The sequence below is a fragment of the Chionomys nivalis genome, chromosome 25 (genome assembly GCF_950005125.1).
Source record: "Chionomys nivalis chromosome 25, mChiNiv1.1, whole genome shotgun sequence".
NCBI classification, from domain to species: domain Eukaryota; kingdom Metazoa; phylum Chordata; class Mammalia; order Rodentia; family Cricetidae; genus Chionomys; species Chionomys nivalis.
This window is the reverse complement of record NC_080110.1, coordinates 10658139-10683871: the sequence shown is the minus strand read 5'-3', so window position 1 is coordinate 10683871 and position 25733 is coordinate 10658139. Positions and strand designations below refer to the sequence as shown.

Sequence of the window (25733 nt, the reverse complement as noted above, 5' to 3'; positions counted from 1 at the left end):
TGCCTCCAAGTTCCTGCTCTGCCTGAGTTCCTGTCCTGCCTTCCTTCAGTCTTCAGTGATGGACTAGAATGTGGAAGCATAAGCCAAATAAACCCTTTCCTCTGCGAGTTGCTTTTGGTCACGGTGTTTCATCATAGCAATAGTAACCCTGGGGACAGCTGGTGACATGGCTCTTTTAGTCCAGCACTTGCCCAGCATGTACAAGATGCCCAGCACCACAAATCCCCTCCTGGAGGCATGTATTTGTAACCCCAGCACTCAGTGGTAGCAGCAGAAAGATAGAAAGCTCAGTCATCCTCTGACAACACAGCAAGGCCAGGCCAGCCTGGGCCCATGAGACCCTGTCTCAAAAAGAAAAAAAATAAAATTGTAAAAATGCACCTGTGTACTGATGGTTTCCTTTTTCAGTCTCATGGATGCTTTAGTCCAACAGAAATACTGAAGACTCTCCATGAACCTATATACCCACTTTGTGGGATATTTGTACACCGTGTGAAGGTGTATTGCTGTGGTTGGCGTAAGAAAACCGAATGGGCAATAGCTAGGGAGGAGGTACAGATGGGATTTCTGGGGAGAGAAGGAAGAGGAGGAGGAATTTATGAGGGCAGGGCTACCAGACAGAGAGGAAATAGGAGGTGCAAGACGAAAGAGAGGTAACGCCGTGTGACAGAACGCAGATAATAGAAGCAGGTTAGTTTAAGTTGTAAGAGCTAGTTGGGAATAAGCCTAAGCTAAAGGCCAAGTCTTCATGTCATTGTTTGTGAGCTGGCGGCCAAAAGAAAAATCTGCCTACATTATACTTTTTTTTTTTTTTGAGACAGGGTTTCTCTGTGGTTTTGGAGCCTGCCTACATTATACTTTATGTATTTTTTTTTTTGCTAATTTTTAAAATGTATATTTTAAATTAATTCTTCAAAAGTTTCATGTTTGCATGCAAGGCATTGGTCATCATGCCTATTCCTCTCTGAAGTCTTCTCAGGTGCCCACCATCCTCTAGTCTGTGCCCCCTATTCATTTCTTTTTTATTTTTTGAGCTACTATAATTACATAGTTTCTTTTCCCTTTTCCTCCCTCCAAACCCTGCCATATGCCTCTACTTTTTTCCCTCCAAATTCCTGACCTTCTTTTCATTATGTATAGGCATATATATTCCTAAATATAACCTGCTCAGTCTGTATAATATTTCTTGTATGTATATTTTCAGGGCTATTTGGTATTAAGTAACCAACTGACATGCTCTTTTCTGGGGAAGGATATTTCTCCCACACTCAACATTCCTTAGTTTCCTGTAGTTTGGTTTTTGGGGGTGGGGAGGGTTGGTTTTTTGTTTTGCTTTGTTGTTGTTTTTTGAGACAGGGTTTCTCTGTAGCCTTTGGAGCCTGTTCTGGAACTAGCTCTTGTAGACAAGGCTGGCCTCAAACTCACAGAGATCCGCCTGTCTCGGCCTCCCGAGTACTGGGATTAAAGGCATGAGCCGTCACACCCAGCAAGGATTCATCCAGCACAGCAGTTGCTTAATATAAAATATTCAGTCTGTGACTCCAGGTATCCAGAACCAAATGAGTCTGCTACAAATAGCTTTCTACAACAGCTTCAGTTTATTAGAAAATAGGTTAAAACAAGTTCCACATATTTGACTAATTAGCATGTCTCTTTGTTGTTATTGCTTTTATTTTGAAAAGTGAAGAATTGGTTATATAGCAAGAAAACAAGCATCTGAGGGCGAGCCCGGAGCCAGAGGCTGCCCTGAAGTCTCTGAGATCTGCAAGTCATGTCTTTGCAAGGAGATAACTACTCTGGCGAGCGCCTTTTCTTGACTGATACGGACCGGAGAATCGCACTTCCCAGTAAACCTTTTCACCAGCTAGAGGACAGCTAGGATCACTCGGCTTTCCAAACAAACGCCTGATGAAGAACAGGAACGGAGGAAATAGGAATTCAGCTGCAGATGCGAAAGTCCGGGATTATTCTCATAAGCGAGGAGTTTACAAACAGGAAGCTAAGAAAGAAAAAGCTAAGAAAAAAGTCTGTATTGGAAGTTTTAATGACATTTGGATCGATATGTAGGCATTTTCAAGACTTTCATCTTCATTTTAAGCGTTTCTCACGTGTGTCTCTGTTATAGTTTATGGTTTGCAGTGCTGAGGGCTGAATCTGAGGCTTTAAATATAAACTAAAAACACGCTCGACCACAGAAGTGTATGTCCAGACCATCTCCTCATCTTTCTTTTCTTTTGGGGGACAAGGTCTTCCTAAGTTGCTTAGGTTGGTCTTGAACTTGCTGTGTGTTTCCAGGGAGCCTTGAATTTCTGCTCCTCCTGCCTAGTCCTCCAGAGTAGGCGAGTTAAAGCAGTGCTTCGTAAACTTTCTAATGCTGCGCCCCCAACCATAGAATTGTTCTCATTGCTACATCATGACTGTATTCTTGTCACCGTTATGAATCGTTAGTGTGATACTGTGACCTCTGTGAGAGGAGTGTTGGACCTCCTCTCAACTTGTGGGTTGAGACCTGCTGGTGGCCTTTCCTCATCAGTACCTCTGCAAAAGAAACCACGTGAGAGCAAACGAAATTGCAATCTAGATTTCCACTTCCGTTTCCCACCTGGAGTCCCCCGCTTCTGATCTCCACTGAGTTCCTTTTTCATTTGAAAAGGAAAAGAAACTCCGCGTCAGAATGAAACACGCATGAACTAATAGTTACGGTGTAATAGACACAGCAGGACGTGCTCACAGAAACCAGGCAGGCATGGCAGAGGAGACCTGCCCAGGGTTCCACATTCTGTACCAGGGAATAAATAATAAACCTGCTGGAGGTGGCAGAACAGGCCTACCGTCCCAGAACTCCTGAGCCTGAGACTGGGGACCGTGTTCCAGGTCAGCTGAGCTACAGAGTGAGCTGGAGGCCGGCCTAGGTTTAGAGACCCGAAACCCTGACTGAGAGAACAAAAGCAAAACAAAAATAACAAAGCCCCAACAGCTGTCCTGTAGGGCTGACTGCAGCTGGGATCGCCGACGAGATCCTGCCACGCACGGGCAAACACGAGGAAGAAGCGTTATCTTCAGTAGAAAAACATTGTGAAGGGCGCGTTTCATGATCACAGTTTCACCAAGAGAAAGAATTCGGTTTAAAGCATTGCTGGGATCCAGGACAAGGCAGAACCCTTCTTCCCCCAGGGGATCACGTTCCAGGAAGGCTCTGCTACCTTCGTCAACACTTGACAGCCAACGTTAAGCTATTTCCCTCTCTGGAGGTTCAGAAAAATTGGAAATAAGGTATGAAATGGCACGGAGGGTGCTAAGTTCCAGGTAATACAATACTGTGGTCAACGAACTAAACAGACATTAATCTGAAACCAGACTCCAGTCCCCTGAACTGACCGGTATTGCTCAGTCCTCACTGGTTCTGCAAGAAGCCAAACAGCCTGTCTATCTCGACTGTGATCCTAGTGGATAGGATCTAAACCGTGGACAGTGCCTAAGCTCGTTTCAGATGCGTAAGGCTGGTTAAACGATCCTGATCTTAAACTGGGAGCTTTGTGCTGGGCACCCTGACCCACGAGAGCTGACCAGGGCAGATGTAGCCCTGGCATTGAAGCTGATCTTTTCCTAGTCCCATTTTAGTCAGACCAGCCTCCTTTTCTGATGGAAAAGGTTGTTCTCGCAAATGCTATTCTCTCAAATAATTGCAAGTAAATTAGTAAGAATGCATAAGAACTAAAGGAGTGTTCAGTTTAAATAAAATTTATAACAGTATTTAAGACCCCTTCCATCCAAGGTTAAACTCCAAGCCTTCTCCAAACACTTCAATACTCTTCTAGCCTTTGGATAGGGGAAGAAGGGACTTGGGAGAGCTCTCCAATAAAAATCCCCCTGCAGGAAAACATCTCAGGCCTGGTCTGTGTGTCAAGGGAGACTGGTGCTAGCAGACTCAAGAGTTCAAGGTCAGCCGGGCAGTGTAGAGCACGCCTTTGATCCAAGACTCGGGAGGCAGAGGCAGACAGTCTCTGTGAGTTCGAGGCCAGCCTGATCTACAAGAGTTAGTTCCAGGACAGGCTCCAAAGCTACAGAGAAACCCTGTCTTGAAAAACAAAACAAACAAAAAGTTCAAGGTCATCTTGAGCTGCACAGTAAGACTCCTTCTCAAAGTAACAATTAAAATGCCTCATTGATAACACGTGTTTCTTAAAATTCTTTGCAGCTTCAAAGCACTTCCAGAAGCACAACCTTGTGCAAAATGCAACAAATCATATTCTCCCCATTCGAAAGATGAGAACAGCTGAGGTTCAAAGACACCCCCCCCCCCCAACGTGTAGTCCTTGGTACTCATAAGTTTGGAAGGCAAGATTTTCTTTTTAACCAAGTCTAGTGCCTGGAAGCTGAAACAAGATGTCCCCTGGTCATATTCATTCGTTACCTGTTGAATTTCCCTTCAGCCATTTGGTTCCACACATCTTCCCCGTTTCTCTTTTCTTAACTCTAGCCCATGCTTCAACTCCCCTAAGTAATGAATGAGAAAGGGGGCTGGAGAGGTGGCTCAGGGGTTTGCTGCTCTTGCAGAACACCCAGTTTCAGATCTTAGCTGTCACCAGGTGACTCACAAGCCCCCTTACCTCCAGTTTCAGGGGATGTGATGTCCTCTTCTGTCCTCTAAGGACACCAGGCACAGATGGGGCAGATATGTAAATGCAAACCTGTAGGCAAAACATCCATACACATAAAATAAAATAAACCTAAAAAAATCATGAGACTTAAGTAAATCTGCATTTAGCACTGACATCCGATTTATTGAGCACCAACTAGAAGTCAGATCTATGAAGGATTTGAGCAGAGGGAAACGGAATCTTCAACCTTTTGAAAGCATCGCATCGAAGCCAGGCATGTGGGAACATGCCTCTGATCCAGCACGTGAGAGGTGGAGGCGTCAGAATCAGGAATGTGAGGCCAGCCTGGGCTACACGGGAACCCTATTTCAAAACAACACAAAACTAAAAAGACTGCTTTATCAAGGGGAATCAATTATCTAAACACGGCACTCAGAATACCAGTTCCTCCTGGAATTCCCAGGTAAATGCGCGTGTAAATCCTGGAACTAGTTAAACTTCAAGCGACTTCAGAAAGAACAGCTTGGAAATGCTTCTGTACAGATTTGACTTCTAATTGAGGTGAAGCTTCATTCCTTAAACCACCTATTCAACATTAACTCATTCTCCAAACTTGCATCTGCTAGGCTCTGGGAGTAAGGCAGGCACAGCAGTCTCCAATCAAAGGAGTGCCCTAGTTCACCAACACTCAGCCCGGGGCGCGAGGTTCCGGTCTCCTCTACAGCCACATTGGCCTTCTTTCATTTCTTAGAGCTCTGCTCCCTTCCTCCCTCCCTCCCTGACCTTTGCATAAACCCTAATTCTCTTCTAGAGAGTTCAGCTCTTTGTTCTTAGCGTCTCCTCCTCCCCTTGCGGCCCCGGCTCTCGTCCTGCAGCCTGGAGAAGCAAGCTTGCTTCTTTCCCCTTGGGTAATAGATCTTTGAAGCCCACTCCTCCTCCGACCGCATCACCTCTGCGCTTTTATACGTCCTCCTGTGATTGGTCACTGTTTCTCTGTTTTTAGGTTCTTATTCTCCTGGAGGGGCAGGGTCTGACCGGTTTTGTTAGATGCCAGCGCCTGGCACACCGGAGGCCTTCCAGGAATGAAAAACAAACGGATGTGGCTGTCCAAACAGTTCTGTGGGAAGCTGAGCGCTAGTGGGTTCGGGGGGAGTTGGGTTTTGACCAGTCTTGCCTTCAAGTCCAAAAGTATGGGGGGGGGGTGACCTCGAATTCCTAATTCTGTTTTGGCCTCCCAAGTGCTGGGATTACATACTTGGGATTCCACACCTGATTTGGATTAGGGGTTTTCTTGAATTCCAGTGATGTCAGGCCTCCTACCTTCTATCTCGATGACACTGAAATATGGGGAGTTGTTCCATGTGCTTAAGATTGTAAGCTTCCAAACAACAAAAATTCCACGGATCTCCTTAGAATGAGATACAGAAAAGTAACAGCCGTAGCTAGTATTCACGAAAGCGATCCGGAGGGTGAGCCGAAACGGGGGAGATGCTACGCAATGGACAACTGTCTAGTGTGCAGATCATTTCAAAGCGACTACTGACGACTCAAGAGGATATACTGTATCCTCATTGAGAAAAAGGAAAGGGAGGAGGAAGGGGGAGGAGAGAGAGAGAGAACTCAATGAACTTAACCTTTCTAGCCTGCCCTGGCAGAGCTAACCGCGAAGCTTCCGCAGTCCCTGCAAAGGTTCCGGGCACCTTGGGAGCCCCTCTCCAGGACACTACTCGGGGTTCGTTCCTACGGGGAACCCCACCGGACGATTGACACGGAGAACAAGCAGGTCTCGGCTCGCTTCCCTTCCTTGGCCAGACACAAAGCGCGTCCCCCTCCACGCCCGCTCGAGCACCCGCCCGCGCGCCCGGCCGATCTGGTAGAGCTCTAGACCCAGGCCGCGTGCCCCGCCCCGAAGCCATCACCCGCCCCCCTCCTTTCCCTCCCTCTTTCCCTCCATTCCCCCGCCCCTACCCTCCCCCCCCCAGCAACGGTCCTGGCGCGCAGGCGCGATGGCGCGCGCAGAGAAGCAAGCGCGCGCGCGCGGGGCCCCGCTTAAATGCAGGCGAAGGGGGCGGCGCGCATCCTCGGCACCGCTGCCCGCTCGGCACCGCCGCTTCCAACTGTCTCCGCGTGGCACGAGTCTGGAGCCGCGCTCTTTCCCCGGCGGCTGCGGCGGCTGCGGCGGCGACGGCGGCAGGCAGGGAGTGGCTGCGAGCGGCGGCGGCGGCGGGCTCCATGGAGAGCGGCGGGCGCCCGAGCAGAGGCGGCGCTTCCACCGCTGCGCCCCGGCTTCAGTGACCCGCGTCCCATCCCGCGTCGCGCCGGCCGCCCGGCCTCGCCGTCCGTGTCCGCGCCGCCGCCCGTCCCGCCGGCGTCCGAGCGCCGCGACTCTCCGCGTCCCGACTCCCTGGCGGGGTGGCGGCGGCCGGGTCTTCACGGTGGCGGCCGGAGCTGCGGCAGCAGGAGCCCGGCTCTAGGATGAAGTTCAAGCCCAATCAGACGCGGACGTACGACCGCGAGGGCTTTAAGAAGCGGGCGGCCTGCCTGTGCTTCCGCAGCGAGCAGGAGGACGAGGTGAGCGCGGGGACAAAGGCTGGCGGCGGGGCTCGGTCCGGCACCCCCTGCACCTCCCGGCTTGCGGGGTCTCCGGCAGCCCCCTCACCCGGAGCTGCAGACCTTCCGCTGGCCTCGCCAGCTTGCCTTTTAAGTCGTCCATTAGCTCGCAAGCAGTTGGTTTCGTTATACATATATACCTCCTTTTACCAAACGGCCTCCGCTTTTAAAGTTTTTCTGACAATCGAAAGAAAGATGGCCAGCGAGAGGGGTGGAAAGACGCCAAGAGGGACAAGATAAGCCAAAGACCGGGCAAAGTTGCCCTTTTCGGCACGCTGATCTCTCGCTCTTCTGGTTTCTCAAGGCTGCTCTGCGGTGTGGCTTGACGTCTGGGAAGGAGCGGTGTGTAATTTTACCCCTCCGCATTGGATTGATACGGGCTTTGGAGTGTTCGCTGGAAGGGCGATTTTTTTGTTCAGTTATATTTGTTCGATTTTGGAAAACGACTCTCTGTTTTCAACTTGATCTGAGAGGTTAAGCCACTTGGTAGCTGGAGGAAATCTTGTAGCATTGCCACACCTAAAATGAACTGATAGATAAAAAGTTAAACCGTTCCGAATTGTGCTTACCGTGTCCTGTAAAAGGCCAGGCGTAAAGCTGGAGATCGGAATTTAATGGCTTCCTCGTTGCTAGCCCCTGAAGTTATGATAAGTATGACATAGCATACACTCAGTGGCTTAGTTTCGTTATATTAACAAGGGTGCTTGAGAAAATTGTGATCTTTAAGCCGCCCCCCCCCTTTTATTTTTGAAGAAACAAACACTTCAGGTTGATTTGAAACCTGTTAGTGTTAAACCCGAGTCCCGAAGGAACTTCCAGAGAAAGGTCTTTGATGTGGTTCTACTTAGGAGAGAAATACAAGGGCGTTTTTGAAAGTGCACAAAGAAAGTCGTCAACAAGCGTTAAACGTAGTTTACCAAGGGGATGAGGGGGGTGCCTTTGAAGGAAGGGCCGTGCTAGGGCAAGGCAAACTAAATATAAACGCATAGAATAGCGAGTAGACCCAGGGTCCCGTCTGACTTGTACGCAGCTCTGCCACCATATTTTTAGCTTGAGCGTTTACAATGTGTTAGGTACAGCCCGGGGAATGTTGGTTACATTTAATCCTTTTAGCACTGGAGGTAGCGCTGGTCAGCCCTGTTTTATAGCTGAGAAGACGGCTTTGAGCAGAAGTACTTTGCCCAAATGACACAACTAGGAGGCGGTAGAGTCGGAATTCAGGATCCAGTTCTTACTCCAAAAGCCGGTGTCTTGGTAAAGGACGTCTGCTCAGCGACCAGATGCTCCATATCATGAGGCTAACTTCAGAGCCTTTAAGTTGAAATGGTGCCGTGAAATGCTGTTGAAAATTCAGGCCCAGTTTTTCACGTGGTGTGTGTGTGTCTGTCAGTCTGTGTGTCTCCCCTAGGGGAAGTTTTGGAGATGGGAGAAATCAAAATGATATAAATTTTGGGTCTGACAGAGCATTCTTGACGACTGCTTCAGAAGTGACCTTAAACAGGTCCATGGGTTGGTTCGTGTGTTGCTTGGAAATTGCTTCTGCAGGATGCAAGGGAGCTGGGCTAAAAGAATTCAGCTCCGTGGTGTAAAGCTTGCCCGGCATGTGGAAAGAAGCCCTGGGTTCAATCCTGAGCATCTCCCTCTGTCTCTGAAGTTGCTGTAAAATAACTGCAACAGCCTGTTTTCAAAATGAGACGAGAGGATCAAGACTTGGGGGGTATGTTAGAATCCAGTTTATAAAACTCTGGCTTTAGAACCTGCCGGCTCGGAAACCTAGTGAATCAACTTGTTTAGGGGATCTGCTCTGAGGGAAGACTCTGGAATTCTCCAGAACACACAGCCAACTTTGGACATCTGGTTTAGCTCTTCGGAGTTTGTGTTTCTGTGGTTGTGTATAGTAGAGGCTCTTTCTATTGTGTGATAATTACAGAATGAACTCTTAGCAGAACAGCAACTGCTAGGAGAGATTGGGCTTTCCCTACTGGAATGATATTATTAGCCTTTCAAAGCTGCTTGAACCCACCTCTCCAGCTGATGGTAAGAAATGCTTCTCTACTGGGTTAAGAACTCGTAGGTCCTGGTTAGGACATTTAAATATATGTTTTAAAGATGAGAGTAATTTCAGATAAAAAGAGTAATTACTGTTTGACCCTAAAAGGCTACAGAGAGCTCCCATTGGCTCCCCTGAGTGCTGGGATTACAGGTATGAACCTTGATGCCCAGCTAGAACAGGTTCTTCTAATAGTAGAGTCGTTTGCTTTTGTGGGGTGGGGTAGTTTTAAGTGCCCCCCCTTTTCTTCATCCTGTTTAGTTTTCTTGTTCTGCCTTAAGAGGTAGCATAGCACAGGAAGTTAGAAGCCAGAGACCTTGGCATGGTGCTGGGATGTGCCAGGAATCCCAGCGTTTAGGAGACTAGCCTGGGTTAAATAGTAACACCCTTGGAGGGGGGAGTAGAACCAGGCATAGTGGTGCACACCTTAAACACCAGCACACAGCAGAGGGCATCTCTCTGTAAGCTTAAAAGCCAGCCTGGTCTACATAGTGAGACCCTGTCTCAGAAAGAACAAGCACCAAATTTAGGTTGTCCAAGCGACTTGTCCCAAGGTCACAGAACAAGCAGGGCTTTTTAGTTCAGGTCTGTCGTTTCATCTGAGCAGCCTCTCTAGCTAGTTCTCCGGAGAAGCATGATCTTCCGTGTGACTTCAGACAGACCCCTTAAACATCCAGAAAGTAACTTGCATACTGCTTGTGTAGACAGATTACAGTAGCATTATGAGTAGGTAACCATAAATAAATTCCGTTGAACATATTTGCATATATATTTGAAGAGTGGATGTAAAGTGAAGTTTTAGCTGGTAAGGAACGTATTCTACAAGGGCGGTTTGTCACGCAAAGGGAAAAAACAAACAAACGAAAAACAACTTAAAGAGCCTTGGGTAGAGGGTTTAACTCAGTGGTGGAATGCTTGCCTAAGGGGGGGTGGGCAACACAGGACCAAGCCGGGCAGTGGTGGCGCACGCCTTTGATCCCAGCACTTGGAAAACAGAGGCAGGCGGATCTCTGTGAGTTCGGGACCAGCCTGGACTACAGAGCGAGTTCCAATACTACACAGAGAAACTATCTGGGGGTTGGGGTGGGAGGGAGTAAATAGGATCATTGTCATTTATCCCTGGCAGTCACCCTTTCTATAGGTATTGGCATACTTGACCAGCGCGCACAGCACCCCCCACTCAAGGTACCTTCTTTTAAACAGAGTGAGATAAGCTCATCGGTGCCTTTGACTCCCCAAACCTAAAATAGGACCTTGTAGGCCACTAAACCAGCCATTTCTTCAAAGGGAGCCGAGTCTTACATTTCCATCTGTTTTGCCTTAGGGTGATTCCAGGAGTGTTCCTTTTATCAATTGGCACGTTCAGCTAGTAGATGTCTGTTAGTTGTGATAGGTCTTTCTGCAGAGAGCCTTCAGTGTTGAAGTGAGCTTGGGATCAGCCGGCACTCTCTGAAGGCAATGTAATCGTAAGAAAGTGTTCTCTGTTGTGACTAGGTAAATGGCTTACACACACACAATTTAATTGTGCTAACAATTTTAGGAGAGGATGCTGTGGAGATCAGGGTAACTCGGTGGGTTTCCTTCTTTCCTTTCTGTTACTATGTGGGTCCTGGGGATTGAACTTGGGTCCTCGGATTTGTCAGCAGATTACCATCTCACTAACCCAATATGAGGTTTTTTTTTTCTTTTTTGTTTATTGTTGACAGTATCTCCCTCTGTAGCCCAGACAGTCATCCAGCCTCAGTTTCTGAGACTCTAGGCATGAGCCCCTGTGTCTGGCTTCAATCTCGGTTTTATTTATTTATTTATTTTGAAAAGGTAAAATATCTTAAAGCATTTAATATCTAAACAAATCAATCTGTTAATAATTAGTAGTCACAAAATATGCTTAATATAGAAACCCACATTTGTTTTAAGAAAGTGTAAATTGCATTTTACCTCAAAACATAAATTAACCTGCTTAAGAATCAGGAGCAGTCGGGCTGGAGAGATGGCTCAGAGGTTAAGAGCATTACCTGCTCTTCCAAAGGTCCTGAGTTCAATTCCCGGCAACCACATGGTGGCTCACAACCATCTGTAATGAGGTCTGGTGCCCTCTTCTGGCCTGCAGACATACACGCAGACAGAATATTGTATACATAATAAATAAATAAATAAATAAAAAAAAAAAAAAAAAAAAAAAAAAGAATCAGGAGCAGTCAAAATCATGGAGAATTTTAAACATCAGAATAAAATAACAATAAGTACTTTATACTGTTTTGTATCTAAAAAAAGTTTACAACTTCTCATGAAAATAGTTTGAGGCAACCATTCTTTTATTCTTTAACAGATGTTCAATATTATGAGCAACATTCTTAAAATCTTGTCTTACAGATTTTCACACATTCAAATACTGTGGTCCCCTTTCCTTTGATGGGATTTAATCAAGTTAGAGGAAAAAAAGCATGGTATTTTGGTTTGTTTTAAAGGTGGGGGTTATATAGCTCCATGGTGGATACTTGCCTAGCATGTAACTGAAAAGGAGATTGATTTGTGGAAGGCTTTCATGTTTGTAATGAAAGAAAGATGAGAGGTGGGTTGCTTCTAAAGAGTTCATACTAAGAGTTAAATTTTATCCAGTCTTTCCTGGATGGTTTTTATTGTTGAACATGAGTATACATACATGCATGCTTTTCATCTCTGCACTGGCCATCTTCCTCTACGTCGGGCTCCAGGCTACAGTTCACCTTATCTCAAAAGAATACCAGAGCCAGGTAGTGGTGGTGCACTCCTTTAATCCCAGCACTTGAGAGACGGAGTCTACAGAGCTACAAGTTCCCGGATAAGTAGGGCTGTTGTGCAGATAAACCCTGTTTAGGAAAAGAAAAGAAAAGAAAACAACAACAAAGTGAATGCCAGGGCTGCAGATTTGGCCCCGCTAGAGCACTGGCTTCTGGGAGTGAGGCTGGGGGTTGACCTCTACTGCTGTTCTCCCACCAGGCGCGGCCCTGGGGCTTCACCTCAAGATCTTAGGAATGCTAGGCCGGACTTCTGAGTTGTGTTGCCTGTTTGTTTTTGAGACAAGACTCACCGAATTGCCCAAGATGACCTTCTGCTAACTCTAGGTTAGGCAGGCCTTTTGCCTCCCTCTAGAATAGGGGGGTCTGCAGCCAGGGATCACCATTCCCCTCCTGGCTTGAACTTTGTTTTGTTTCTCTGTAGCCTTGGCTATCCTGGAACTCACTCTTGTAGACGAGGCTGACCTTGAACTCACAGAGATCCTCTTGCCCCTGCCTCCCCAGTGCTGAGATTAAAGGTGTCTGCCACCACCACCCAGTCAGACCTCAAATTGTTGATCTAGTCTCTGCCTCCTAAATGCTGGGGTCGTAAGTCTGTGTCACCACACCGGACTCTTAATCACCTCTTTCCTTCCACTCCTAAATGTGGCTGTGCCCTCATTTCCACTTCATGGAATATTCAAGATGAGTAGGCGAGCACTTAGAACGCACTGGTTTTCAGGTCTCTGCTGTGTTTATGTCACGTCTCTTAACCTAGTTAAGCTGATAGTTGGATGTGGTATTTCTGTATCCATCATTATTGCTTGTTTAAATTGATCCAGTTTTGGAGACATACATTTGAAGGTAATGGTTTGATCAAAGTTAACATCTTAGAATACCAATAGATTGCTGGTAAACTATTGGGTTAGACTAAATCACTTGTCCAAAATTTATGTAGGTCTCTTGTTATGGCTTTATTTATTTATGTTTTGTTTTTTGAGACAGGGTTTCTCTGTAGCTTTGGAGCCTGTTCTGCTAGCTCTGTAGACCACCAGGCTGGCCTTGAACTCAAAGAGACCTGCCTGTCTCTGCCTCCCGAGTGCTGGAATTAAGGTGCGAGCTACCACCGCCCAGCTGTTACCGGGCTTTATATAGATTTTTCATTTCCTGCTAGTTTCAGCCATAAACTGCATGGTTTCTTCTCCCACCTCCAAGAATGTGAATGCTTAGAGGAAAGAGTCCTCCATTGGTCCATCCAGTGTGTTCAGTGTCACTGTACCGAGCAAGCTCAGCCATGCCTTGCTCCCTAGTGCTTCCCCTTAAACTAGAGGGCTGTGCTGATTTTTATTACTGTGCACAGAGGTCCCAGGAACCTCTACCCGCCTGAAGATGAAGGATGACAAAGCAGCTTCTGTGTAGATAGCGAAGTTACACCTTTCTCCTAGTCTGAAGAGGGGCCCCTAAGGTGATATGGATCTTTGTGATCTAGGATGTGGCACTCGGAATGGAGGGTTGAGGTGCTGGCTTTTTTATTTTGTTCGATAGCGATGCACTGCACGTGGCCCCTGATATCTACGCAGCTCCGGGTCTCCATAAAGCGTGAAAGGTCAAAAGTCTCTGGGTTTGAGGCAGTGGAATTGGCAGATCCAGGGCATATAGGTGCAGATGAGACGCTTTTAATGAAATGTACTAGCCGGGCGATGGTGGCGCACACCTTTAATCCCAGCACTCGGGAGGCAGAGGCAGGCGGATCTCTGTGAGTTCGAGACCAGCCTGGTCTACAGAGTTAGTTCCAGGACAGGCTCCAAAGCCACAGAGAAACCCTGTCTCAAAAAACAAAAAAAAAAAAGAAAGAAAGAAAAAAAAAAGAAATGTACTAGATTGCAAATCTGCTGTCACCAAACATGGACATCAACAAATCTCTTTTCAAGAGCTGGGCACAAAGGAACACGCTGTGAAGCAGAAGCAGGAGGATCTGAAGTTCAAGGTCATCCTTGGTTACTGATGGTGTGAGGCCAGCTGATCTACATGAGCTCCTGTTTCAACTGAAAGGTGGTGGAGGGAAGAAAAAGAGGGAGAAAGAATGGATATTGGGGATGCGGTACCCATTGACCTGACTCTGGCTTTCATTTTTTAGGGCTCCGACATTCTGAATACCAATGGCTTTTAAATTCCTTTACTAAGTAATGGCTTCCTTGGAGCGGCTAGCCAGCTGCACACACTGTTCCGACCCATTGTAAAATGATCAAGGAAGTCACTTAGCGCAGAATTGTGGGGCGCACATCTTATCCAGCCAGCTTAGCGCAGAATTGTGGGGCGCACATCTTATCCAGCCAGCAGTACCAGAGCATCTCTCACTCCTGCTGAAATAAGAGGCTTGTGACTGGGGGTCAGAACCAGGGGTCGTTGCTTATGCATACGTCCTATGGGGTGCACTTTAAAGCCTGTGATTCGTTTGCCAATCTGGGTACAAAGGGCCAACGCCCGTGATTATTTTAATAGCCTCACTGAGCCTCCTTTAGGTAACAGTGTTATTGAAGTGGGATTTTCAGCCTCGTTCTCCTCAAAATAGAGTTTGAACAAAAGACTCTTCCCCTATAAGTCTTTTTTTTTTTTTCTGCCATCCTGTCTCCATTCTCAGAATTATAAAGCTAGCAGTACTCTGTGAAGAAGCAGTTCTTGGTGAGCTGATTTATCTCTGCAGGCAGGAGAGCATGGGGCTCTAAGTGGCCAGCAGGGCCTGCCTGCTCCAGAGTCTCGATGTTTAGTCCTGCAAGACAAGTGTTTTCATGTAAACAAAATCATTAACAGGTCCCTGTTCTCCAATCAATGTGTGTGTCAGGTTCAGACCCATGTATTCTTATACTGCTAGATTTGTTTAACTCTGGCTCCTTGGTGTCTTGACTGTGAACTTATACCCTATTTGCAAATATTAAATTTAAAACTTACTTGGACATGTTGCCACCCACCCTCAAAGCAGCCATAAGTGCTTTTTCTAAGGCTTCGCCAGCCGTTCTGTTGGTTCAGTGTTGGTTCTGTTGGATTGGCCTCTCTTTGTCGGTGACATGCTTAGGAGCGGTGTGGGCAGCTCAGCAGTGTTCTCCTAGATCCAGTATGACGAGAACAGGGCTTTAGAGGAGCTGAATTACTATGGGCAGCTGAAGCTCTCCAGCCGGGGCAGGTTGAGTCTTTAGCACTCACATGAGAAGCTAGGCATGGTGACATACAGCTCTTGTGGGGTGTGGCAGTGGTGAAGAACAGGCAGGGCAGATCCCAGGAGTTTGCTAACCTGTCTAGCCAAAGCCGTGGGCACCAAGCTTAGTGAGAGATCTGCCTCTAAAAAGGTGGAGCGGGTGATGGTGGTGGTGCATGCCTTTAATCCTAGCACTTGGGAGGCAGAGGCAGGGGGATCTCTGAGTTCGAGGACAGCCAGGCCATGGCTACACAAAGAAACCCTGTCTCGGAAAAAGAAAAAAAGAGAAGACACAAGCCCTCTCTCTACCTCTTTCCTGCACACTCATGCTTGCAGACACACCATCATTTCTCACATAGCACCGCGTCTCTGAGTGTTAGCCAGTAGCAGCCTTTCCAGCAAATGGGAGAAAGTAAAATTGCTTGTGTCTCTGTAAAAAAGCCAATATCCACATTGGGAATTAATTTCGGGGTTTGGGGTGTTACAGAGAGAGCTTCCTTGGTGTGCTGGTTAGTTTATTGGGACCTCTGTTGTCGTTGCAGAGCAGATTGGCCTGAGGCCATGTCTGTAGGAGATCATCTCTGAGGATAGGGCAGGCCCTGCTGCTGTGGGTCGCACCATCCCTGGGCAGGTGGTCCTGGTTGTGTGAACGAGGTGAACACAGCCAGCATGGCTCCGCGGTCTAACTCCCTTTCTGCCCTGACTTCTCCGCAATCGATTATGATCTGGAAGTGTAAGCCAGATTAACCCTTTGCTCCCCCAAGTTGTTTGGCTGCAGCCGAAAGCCCACTAGGACATCTAGCGTATTCGCCCAGGCACCTCCAAACAAGCTCTCAGTGTGCTGTTTGCAACCCGTAGACCTGTTTAGATACACTTTGGCATACTGTAGTAATTTTGCAGCATTTTGTTGAGGATGGTTAGGACATCTGTTACCTTCACAAACATTTGGTGGTTATCACCTTAGGAAAACTTGAATGGGTCACTGTTTTCCATTTGTACAACAGGTGTGTACTCCTTCAGTGTTAGTAAACTGTTACAGCTAAGTCCTTAAACTCACTTTGTACACCAGGCTGGCCTTGAACTCACAGAGATCCACCTGCTAATGCCTCCCAAGTATTAGGATTAAAGGTGCCCCACCAAAGCCCAACTAGAGTGGCTTGTTTTGTTTTAAAGAGATAGACTTTGGGCTTAATGCTGTTCTTGGTCAGAAGTCTTTCCTGTAAAGACAAGCTATTTTAGGCTTGCAGCCCACGTGGTCTGTTTTCAATAACTCTGCTGTGACAGCGATGTAAAAAGCCAGGCGATCTGCAGAAGCCAGCAACAGTGAGGGATTCTAATAATCCGAATAGCACATACTCCCGCTGGCAGGACCGCAAGCATTGAAAGCCAGAGGAGTATCAAGGGTAGCTTGTACGACATACCAAGTTCCAGTACAGCCTGGGCTGTACAGCAAGACCCTATCAAGAATAAAAAAAAGAGAGAAACAACCCCCCTTTTTTTTCTTTGCTTGAACTGTTCAAAACGGGGGCTGTCGTTGCCAACCTTGTTCGAGACCATAAGATCACAATGTTTATCCGACTTGCTTAATCAAATGGCTTTGAATTTTCAGGTGCCTCTTTCTGCCTAAGCATTGCCCAGTGGCTGTTCGTGCATTTCCCTGATCCTGTCTCTCAGCACTGGTCTTCAAGAACTCTTTATTTTATGGGGGAGCAGGGTGGCCAGCCTGTTAGTTGGAAGGATAAAGATCGTGTGGCTCAAGGGTAACTGACCTGTCGGGCTGTGGCAGTGGCTCAGTGGGCAAGGCTGGGTGTGGATGCCAACATCCTTGTGAAAGGCTGTATGGGGGCACATGCCTTTGACCCCTTAGGGGTAGGGGAAATAGATGCCATCCTTTGTAGCCTAAAAGTGAGCTCCGTTTTTCAAGCCTTGTCTTTAAAAATGTAGAGAGTGATGAGACCACCACTCACCGTCCAGCCTCTGCATACGAATACATGCCACATGCATCTGTACCTCCCCATACCCCCAAAATAACTGTGATGACCACAGAACAGACGCTGTGCTTCTTAAATCTGGTGGATTAAATGATCCCATGGGGCCAGAGCTCTAAGCCAGCCTGGTGTACGTCCTGGGTTCCTTCCAGGCTAGCCAAAGCTACACAGTGAGACCCTGTCTCAGTGACCCATCCCCCAATATAAATGAGTGCATAGGTGCAGAGTGGTTTAATGATGGGACTGTCGGTGCTACCCCCCCATAGGCTGTCAGTTGGTGTGTGTTATGTATGCCCTTAATCCAGTGAAATTTAAGAGTAGATTGGTCTAGAATCCAGTTGCAGCCTTGAAAGTGTTTGGAATGTTGTATCTTCGCTTCTCAGGGCTTTAGTACGTGTAACCTGGGTCTTGCAGGTGCTGTTGGTGAGTAGCAGTCGGTACCCAGACCAGTGGATTGTCCCAGGAGGAGGGATGGAGCCAGAGGAGGAGCCTGGCGGTGCCGCTGTGAGGGAAGTATATGAAGAGGTGAGAGCGGTGTTCTATTACACACTGAGGGGTTTTACACGAGGGGCCCTGGCTTCTTGCCGGTGGTAGAAGTGTTGTTATCTGGCAGTGTTTATAAGTCTTGCTATAGTTAACATTTTGCTTAAGGGGTTTCTGTTTGGTTTTTACATGGTAAGCATCTAAAATCAATGTGAACCTTCTAGAATTATGTTAACATGCAACTGTTGATTAGACTTGCTGTTTGATTAGTGATCAATGCATGGCAGAATGGCCTTGCCCGAGAGCTAGATCATTCTTGTATTGAATAGAGACAACTGTGTACCATAATTTTTAAACTAGAACTAATTGCCGGGTGGTCATGGCGCACACTTTTAATCCCAGGACTTGGGAGGCAGAGGCAGGAAGATCTCTGAGTTCCTTATGTCCTAAAATTTGGTAAACTGGGTTCCATCCTCGTGCACAAAATCCCAGGTGGCCTGCTTGTCCCTTCCCTTAAGGATAGAACTTGCCTTACTCGTGGGCAAGACCATACAAGGTGTAAGTGGGGGGGGCATGCCTATGCTCTTGGACTTTGGGGATACATAGGAAAGGTTTCAGAGTCTTGACAGGAAGCATCAAGGTTGCTGTGGAAACGGGGTGAGGAGTTGAGACCCTTTGGCGAGTGGCAGCTGGAGAACTGTAGCTCCCGAGCCCTAGTGAAGGAGAAAGGCAGGTTTCTAAGAAGGGGCGAGTCCGTTAGTTCTTACAGAAAAGACTGTTTTTATTCACAGGTTTTTCCAAATTGTTAAAAGTCTAAATTTTTATCACCCTTGTCATTGGGGGAGGAGGGGATAAATGGAAATCAGCCTAACCAAACAGGCAATTAGGATTTCTGTAGCAAACCACAGGTAGTGGGCCTTAGTACAGCCAAGAAATTTCATGATTAGGCAATAACTTGCTAGGGAAAACCTGAGCTGTTTTGTAATAATCAATGTAATTATTATGAATAAGTCTTTTACTTACCAACTTTTTTTTTTTTAAATAGGCTGGAGTCAAAGGAAAATTAGGCAGACTCCTGGGAATATTCGAGGTGAGTTACAAAATAGCCCCCACTTTACCGGTTCCTAAGTCTTTCCTCACAGCAGCCTGAATCAGTTTCCTCAAACTATCAGTAGGCAAGTCAGTGGTGAGGGCTTGGCGTTGCCATGGTTACCTGTATCTGCCCATACAGTAAAGCTAACACATAAAGACCGCCCTCTGAATTCAGTGTGCACCAAGGAATAGGCAGCATCGTCAGCAGTCCCCGTGGCTCTGTCTTTAGTGTGTGACACCGCACGACAGAGAGTGACTCCCGTATAGGAACTGACGGCAGAATGGAATTTCAGTGAGGGGACTGGAAAGTGATCCTACTCAGAACGATGGGGAAGAGGGGCCGCGTTCTGAAGTCTGTTCATCTGCTGTTCTCAGACATAGATATGCGGTGTGCCAGGAACAGGGGGACTTCCCTTAGCTCAGTCTTTCTGATGAAACCATACACATTTCTTTTAAGTCTTTAGAAATTAAAATGTGTTACTTGGAATTAATGACCCAGCAGAACACAGTAATTAATGAATAATACAGTATACAAACGGCCTTGAATTCTGCATGCCTTTGGTCCCAGCACTCAGGAGGCAGAGACAGGAAAATCTGAGTTCAATGACAGCCAGGGCTAGCTACACAGAGAAACCCTGTCTGAGGATGGGGTTGTGGCTGGAGGCTCAGTGGTTTAGAGGACATGGGTTCAATTCCCAGGAAGCTCACTGAAGCTTATAACTAACTAATAGTTCCCTCACACAGCAGAAGTGCTGCTGCACACAATAAACATTTTAAGAGTGGTTCTTAAGATAGTACTCTTGGTCTGTACATTGGTTTTACAGTTACATAGTGCCATCTCCTGGCTAAACTGAGAAACACAAAATTTTCTGTGTGTGGACATACCTAAAAAAAAAACCTAGTACCAGTTTTTGAAGAAAAGTCATAATAGTTAAAGAGACAGTACACTGTTTAACAGCCCGTTAGTCAGCATGTCCTGCCCGTCAGGAAGTATCACAGCGCATTAGAACTGCTTCCCACCACAGCAGTGACCTTAGTGAGTTGTGGAAAGCAGTAGGAAATGCAGACTTCACAGGCATAAAAATAGGAAGAGGGATTTTGATTTTGTTTTTAGATTCCATTTAGATCTCAGGGTTTTTTTTTTTTTTTTTTTTTTTTTGGTTTTTCGAGACAGGGTTTCCCTGTGGCTTTGGAGCCTGTCCTGGAACTAGCTCTGTAGACCAGGCTGGTCTCGAACTCACAGAGATCCGCCTGCCTTTGCCTCCCGAGTGCTGGGATTATAGATCTCAAGGTTTTATCAAAATAAAGTTGAGTATGTCTAAGTGAAAATATTAAAGTTTCCCATTTTAGCGATTTTCCCGTTGACGGTGCTGAAGCTCCAGTTTCTTCCTTCCCTCTAGTGCAGGCTGACCCCTGGTGTGCGCCACCACCCCAGCCAGTTCCTGTCTCTTTCCTCAGATGGCTGGGAACTGAATCCTTCCTGCCTCAGCCCTCCAAGTACTGACTTTAGAGCCATGACCTACAGTGCCTACTGTTTTTCTAATTAAACAAAAGTTGTGCATATATGCACACACGTGATTGTACATGCATCCATGTAGAGGTGAGAGAACTTTTGGGAACAGGTTTTCCCCACTTAAACATCTTGAATGCCAACTGCCTAGCTTACTAGACTGGATTTTCCCACTGAATCCATGCGTGGTCAGCTCCTGTGAATTAAAATGCTTTGCTTTTCTATTCAAGCAGAACCAAGACCGGAAGCACAGAACGTATGTTTATGTTCTGACAGTCACTGAAATATTGGAAGACTGGGAAGACTCTGTAAATATAGGTAAGCCCCTGTTCCTTTGCTTAGTCACTGCTGACAGCCTTCCAATTCACCTTAACTGATTTCTGGTTACTCTTCTGAGAGGGCAAGGTGAATCTGAATTACCACACCGTGCCATGTGATGTCATTTAAGAAGTCAAAGGTCACTGTTTGGGGGGAGGTGAGGGAATACTGTGTGCTAATAGGGCATGCTTTTTAAAACTGACCTTGTAGTAACTACTGTTTTACTGTTCTCCAGGAAGGAAGAGAGAGTGGTTCAAAGTAGAAGATGCAATCAAAGTTCTTCAGTGTCATAAGCCTGTCCACGCAGAGTATCTGGAGAAACTAAAGCTGGGGTGTTCTCCAACCAACGGAAATTCCACGGTCCCTTCCCTCCCAGATAGCAATGCCTTGTTTGTGAGTGCTGCACAGCCCTCTGGGGTGCCGTCCAGTATAAGATAGAGAGCTGGGGGCCCTTCCCACAGTGTCATGTCACAGACCCGAGGGAGGCTCCTCTTTTCTAGCACATCTGACTGCTGCGGGCGCTCTGCATTGGCCATGCAGGGATTCCAATAGTTTGCATGTGTTTCAGATGCTTTCAAGTCTTTTAAAATAAACAACAAAATAGCATAAAAATATTTTAAGATGCCAAAGCCATGTGGGATTTCTTTTAGAGCCTTAATTGTAACTTTGGTTTTCATTTTTTTAATGGCCCTTCCCTCCCCCGCCCACTTCTGTCAGATAAGTTGTCGGGTATATATTTTCACACATCCCCTCCCCCTTTTTTCTTACAGTACCAGATCTTTGTGTTGGGAACTGAGAAAGATTCTCAGTATTTAAAGAAATATATCCACCTCAAAACATGTTTAAGAAGGCCATAATCTCCATTTGTAAACTGCAGATTTGGGCTGTTTTTGGTTTTTTGGTATGGTCCTATAACCTCTGACAAAGTACTTCAGATCACTATTTCTAAGATTGAATGTTCACAAACAGTATTATATCACTGTCAACCTACTATGACTATTTCCCCTCTTGTAGTGATTCAATATAAAATATAGAAAGCTCATCGTTTTAGGGAATACTGTCAGCAACTTGCATGTGGTTGAGTGCCTCTCATCCTGAAAATGTATTTATAGAAATTTATTTAGTATGCTCAGTTGCCAGTTCCCTTTCTAATCCTTTTAACATAGAATATGTATATTACGGCCACATTTCCCTCAATGGAGACTGCTCTTAAAATGCATTTTTCAGATTTAGTGACATCTCCAGTTAAACTGTGAGTGTACCGCAGGATTATAATGTAGCTTTCAGTCCCAGTCAGCGGTGGCTGCTAATCAAATGGCCATTCCTGTTCAGCCTTTCCAGGCCTAAGACAGAGAGCACATTTGAAAGTACATTTCCCGTTGTATGAGTGTCGGTGAGTGGTCTGTCACGTCAGTTACCTGAGGGGAACTAGAACACAGGAGCCAAGACACCTTGTCTTTGCTCAATTCTGTGAAAGAGTACCTGATCTGAAACTCCGGTACGTCCTCTGAGGTCAGAAGGGAAGGGGGAAAGGAAAGCCTTCGACAGATGTGTGATGGGGAAGAGGAAAAGATCATTCTTTATGCAGCCATTGTTAACCTTTTGTAAATATCCTAACTGGCAAGTATAAAACAGGGAAGTACATTAAGACATTTGTTGTGTAACTTTTAAACCTTTAAAATGTAGTCGCTGCTGAAAATGGTCCTTCCATGTAAGGAAAACTGGTTTTGAAGATGAGTTTGTGCCACAAATGCAACAGAACTAAATAAAAACGTTAGTTTATAAATTAATGCTGTCAGAAAAAGAAATGAGTAAAGCAGAAAAACTCAGCCAGTAGCATTCACTCTGAATTATGTAGTGTGGTCACACATGATCGTTCAGACCTTTTATATTTTTCTCTGTACAAGTCGTGTATTCTGGTCTTTTGTTTTTTATAAAGGAAACATTTTAAAACCCACAGATTGACATTTTCTATCAGTTGCCAATAGACCTCCCCCCCTCACAAATCTCTACAATTTCTCTATGTACTAAACACAACAGAGAAACTGGACTGCTTTGTATAGAATACTGCTTCCAGCTAACAAACTATCACCAGTGCTTGGGGGTTTATGTACATGATATTCTCAGAGGTAACCGTGCATGAACTTACTTTATAAACTCTTGGACTGTGTATTGCCATGTAAAATATGTACAGTATTAATGTCAGCCATCTCTTTAAAAGTTAGCCTATAAATATTGTTGTATAATTTCTTTGGTCAGAAACATTTGGACTAAGCCATGTCACCTGAGTCAGGATTTTCTTCAGTGCCATTTAGCAAACCAACTATCTTTAGTCTATGCAAGTAGCAAAGAATTTTCAGAATGCAGCTTCACTTTTCGGTGTCACTGAGGGCTCCGTAGTGCTCTGCTGGAACCCAGACCAGCAAGATTGTAGAGGAAAAGAACTAAGGCGATTCAGTTCTCTTAAGAATTAGTTGGATCTCCTAAAGGTGGTGTCTACCATCTGAGCCCTCTGCAGTGTGCAGTGCTGAAATTGCTGTTTGTGCTTATTCGGGAAGTAGCTGAATGAAATTGGGCAGCTAAATTTTTCAGTTCCATGTGCCTCCTAAGTAAAACAAACACAAACAAAACCAGAAGATGTTTTTGATTGACATGCAGAAAAGTAGAAACTGCCCTGTGTGGGGCTTTGTAAAGAAATGGCATTTTCCCACCAAGCATGTGCCATCAAGTTCTTTGTCAATCACATTGTAGGAAGCAGAAAAGGAAGAAACGCTTTGCATGGTCTTGTTAGAGGTGGTCTCATTCTCACTGGTGTAAGAATCTTGACTTTTTTACATTTGGAAACATCAAATAAAAATGGAAACATAGTCTGTGTGGATTTTTTTTTTTTTAAGCATAAGTAGTGTTTTCAGAGTTAATCAGCTTTCTGCATGCTTTGCCCAGGAGACTAGAGATGACTTGGGTTACAGTGCTAGCTGCTCTTCCAAAGGAACAGACCCACATAAGAGAGGCCCATAACCTCCTGTAACTCCAGCTCCAGGGTCTTCCGGCCTCCACAGATAACCGGCACAGCCATACTCTAATAAGTGAGTAATACTGATTGATCTAGTCAACCATCCCTACCTCTGAGAACCTGCCTGTCACTCTACAGTCAAACCTCCACTGTCCATCACATACCAAGCACTTGTGCGCTTCATTATGACTGACTGGGATCAGGGAGTTCGAAGGAGCTATCATGAAAGTGCTGCCAATCTTTTTTCGTTTCATAGTATTTAAATATCAAACTAGAAAAGTAATCAGATTTAATAAAGGCCAAAGATTAAAGTTTCGGGGGGCCCAGGTGGTGGCAGCGTACACCTTTAATCCCAACACTCACAAGGCAGAGGCATGTGAGGCCCCTTGAATTTGAGGCCAACCTGATCTATAGAACAAGTTCTAGTACAGCTAATAAGACTGTTACACAGAGAAATCCTGTCTTGAAAAAACAAAGTTTGGGCTGGATTTAGCAGGTAATGCACTCCCTTAATTCCAGCCACGGGAATCTGAGTTTAGGGGACAGTCTGGACTAGCACTCCAGGACAGTCAGGGCTACACAGAACTGCCTGCAAATCCAGCTCCAGGGGGAGCTGACTAATGTAGCCTCTGTATATAATCAGGCACCTACACACATATAATTAAACTTTACAGGGAGATAGCCCAGTCAGTAATGTGTTTGCTAAGCAAGCATGGGACTCACACTGTCTCCAGGAGCCATGTGAAAAGACAGGCTGTGACGGTAATCCAGCATGGGACGGTAGGGACAAAGCCAACCTAGCCTAAGCTAATGGCAGCCTGTCTCAAAAAACAAAAACCAATAGAAAGCAACTGAGTAGGAACAAAACCATTATTATCCTGCAGTCTCAGATTTTCTGAGGTAGAACCAGGCACAATGGCACACACCTTTAATTCTAGCAGAGGCAAGTGATGTGGATCCTTGAGTCAGGCCAGTCTTGTCTACATACTGAGTTCCAGAACGATCCTGAACCAGGCGTGGTAGTGCATACCTTTGACCCCAATACTCAAGAGGCAGGCAAATCTCGATGGCCAGGACTATGCAAAGAAGCCACCTCAAAAGAATAGGATTTTTGCAGTCATAGGGTTGGTATTCCCAATTGCTTCAATAAAGCGTCTGCTAACGCATAGTTGTTTCCTTGACAAGGAGCCTTCATGACAAGTGGCTCCTAAATCTTAGGAATTTAGTAGCCAAAAGTACATTCCTAAAATTCAAAGTTTTATAGCATTTTTTGTCCTACCAAATATTCAGCAAAATGGATGGGCCTGTGATGGAGATGGGTCTTGTATTAATCTGTTGCTTTCGTTGGTTAATTAATAAACTGCCTAGGCCCATTTGATAGGCCAATCCTTAGGTGGGTGGAGTAAACAGAACAGAATGCTGGGAGAAAGAAGCCGAGTCAGTGAGTCGCCATGATTCTCCCACTCCAGACTGACGCAGGTTAAGATCTTTCCTGGTAAGCCAGCTCGTGGTGCTACACAGAATATTAGAAATGGGTTAGATCAATATGTTAAGAGCTAGCCAATAAGAGGCTAGAGCTAATGGGCCAAGCAGTGATTAAAAGAATACAGTTTCCGTGTAATTATTTCAGGGCATAAGCTAGCCATGTGGGCGGCTGGGTGCCGGGGACGCAGCCCTGCAGCTCATATTACTACAGGCCTGCACATCAAAATCAAGCTACAGGTAACCTGAGGCTGGAGATGATTTGAGTTCAATGCTGGTGCCGGAAGCCACTAAACCTGGCTTTCCCCCCATTTTTAGTACCTTCCAGGCCAATGGCATTGGCTAAATTCCAGCAATAAGATGGCAGGTTCCTTAAGGCCTATGTTAAACTTGTAAGATTATATATCTTTTCTCATCTTTTAAAAGATTTTGTCCTATAAACAAAATGGAACAAAGATCCATGATAGTACCTGCCTAGACGTGCAATAAAGGTCCTTCCTGGGTTCAAGCCTCAAGATCACCACAAAAATGTGTAGCGGGAAAGGCTCACTCTTAGAACACTATTCCCAGCCTCAGTGGTATCACAGAAACAATGAAGAGGAGGGTACAGAGTGAAGGAAATAGACAAATTATCACA

General features: G+C 45.9%; 1 protein-coding gene and 1 long non-coding RNA gene across 3 annotated transcripts; one reads left to right on the top strand and one right to left on the bottom strand.

Moving 5' to 3' along the window:
* Window positions 1-1741: 1741 nt before the first annotated feature.
* Window positions 1742-6441, bottom strand: LOC130866568 (uncharacterized). The gene is made up of 3 exons (XR_009056354.1): window positions 6236-6441; window positions 4611-4691; window positions 1742-2538 (listed from the first exon to the last, which is right to left on the bottom strand). It is a non-coding gene; the product is annotated as an uncharacterized LOC130866568 (long non-coding RNA).
* A 250-nt stretch (window positions 6442-6691) lies between these two features.
* On the top strand, window positions 6692-23462 carry Nudt4 (nudix hydrolase 4). Of its 2 annotated transcripts, none has more exons than XM_057757690.1 (5): window positions 6692-7172; window positions 17613-17723; window positions 18727-18771; window positions 20517-20601; window positions 20837-23462. In XM_057757690.1, exons 1-5 carry the CDS (start codon window positions 7077-7079, stop codon window positions 21037-21039), a joined length of 540 nt encoding a protein of 179 aa, XP_057613673.1. In that variant the 5' UTR covers window positions 6692-7076; the 3' UTR covers window positions 21040-23462. The 2 variants fall into 2 exon arrangements, with proteins under 2 accessions (XP_057613673.1, XP_057613672.1); XM_057757689.1 differs by having other exon boundaries at window positions 6694-7172; window positions 20514-20601.
* The last annotated feature ends 2271 nt before the right edge of the window (window positions 23463-25733 follow it).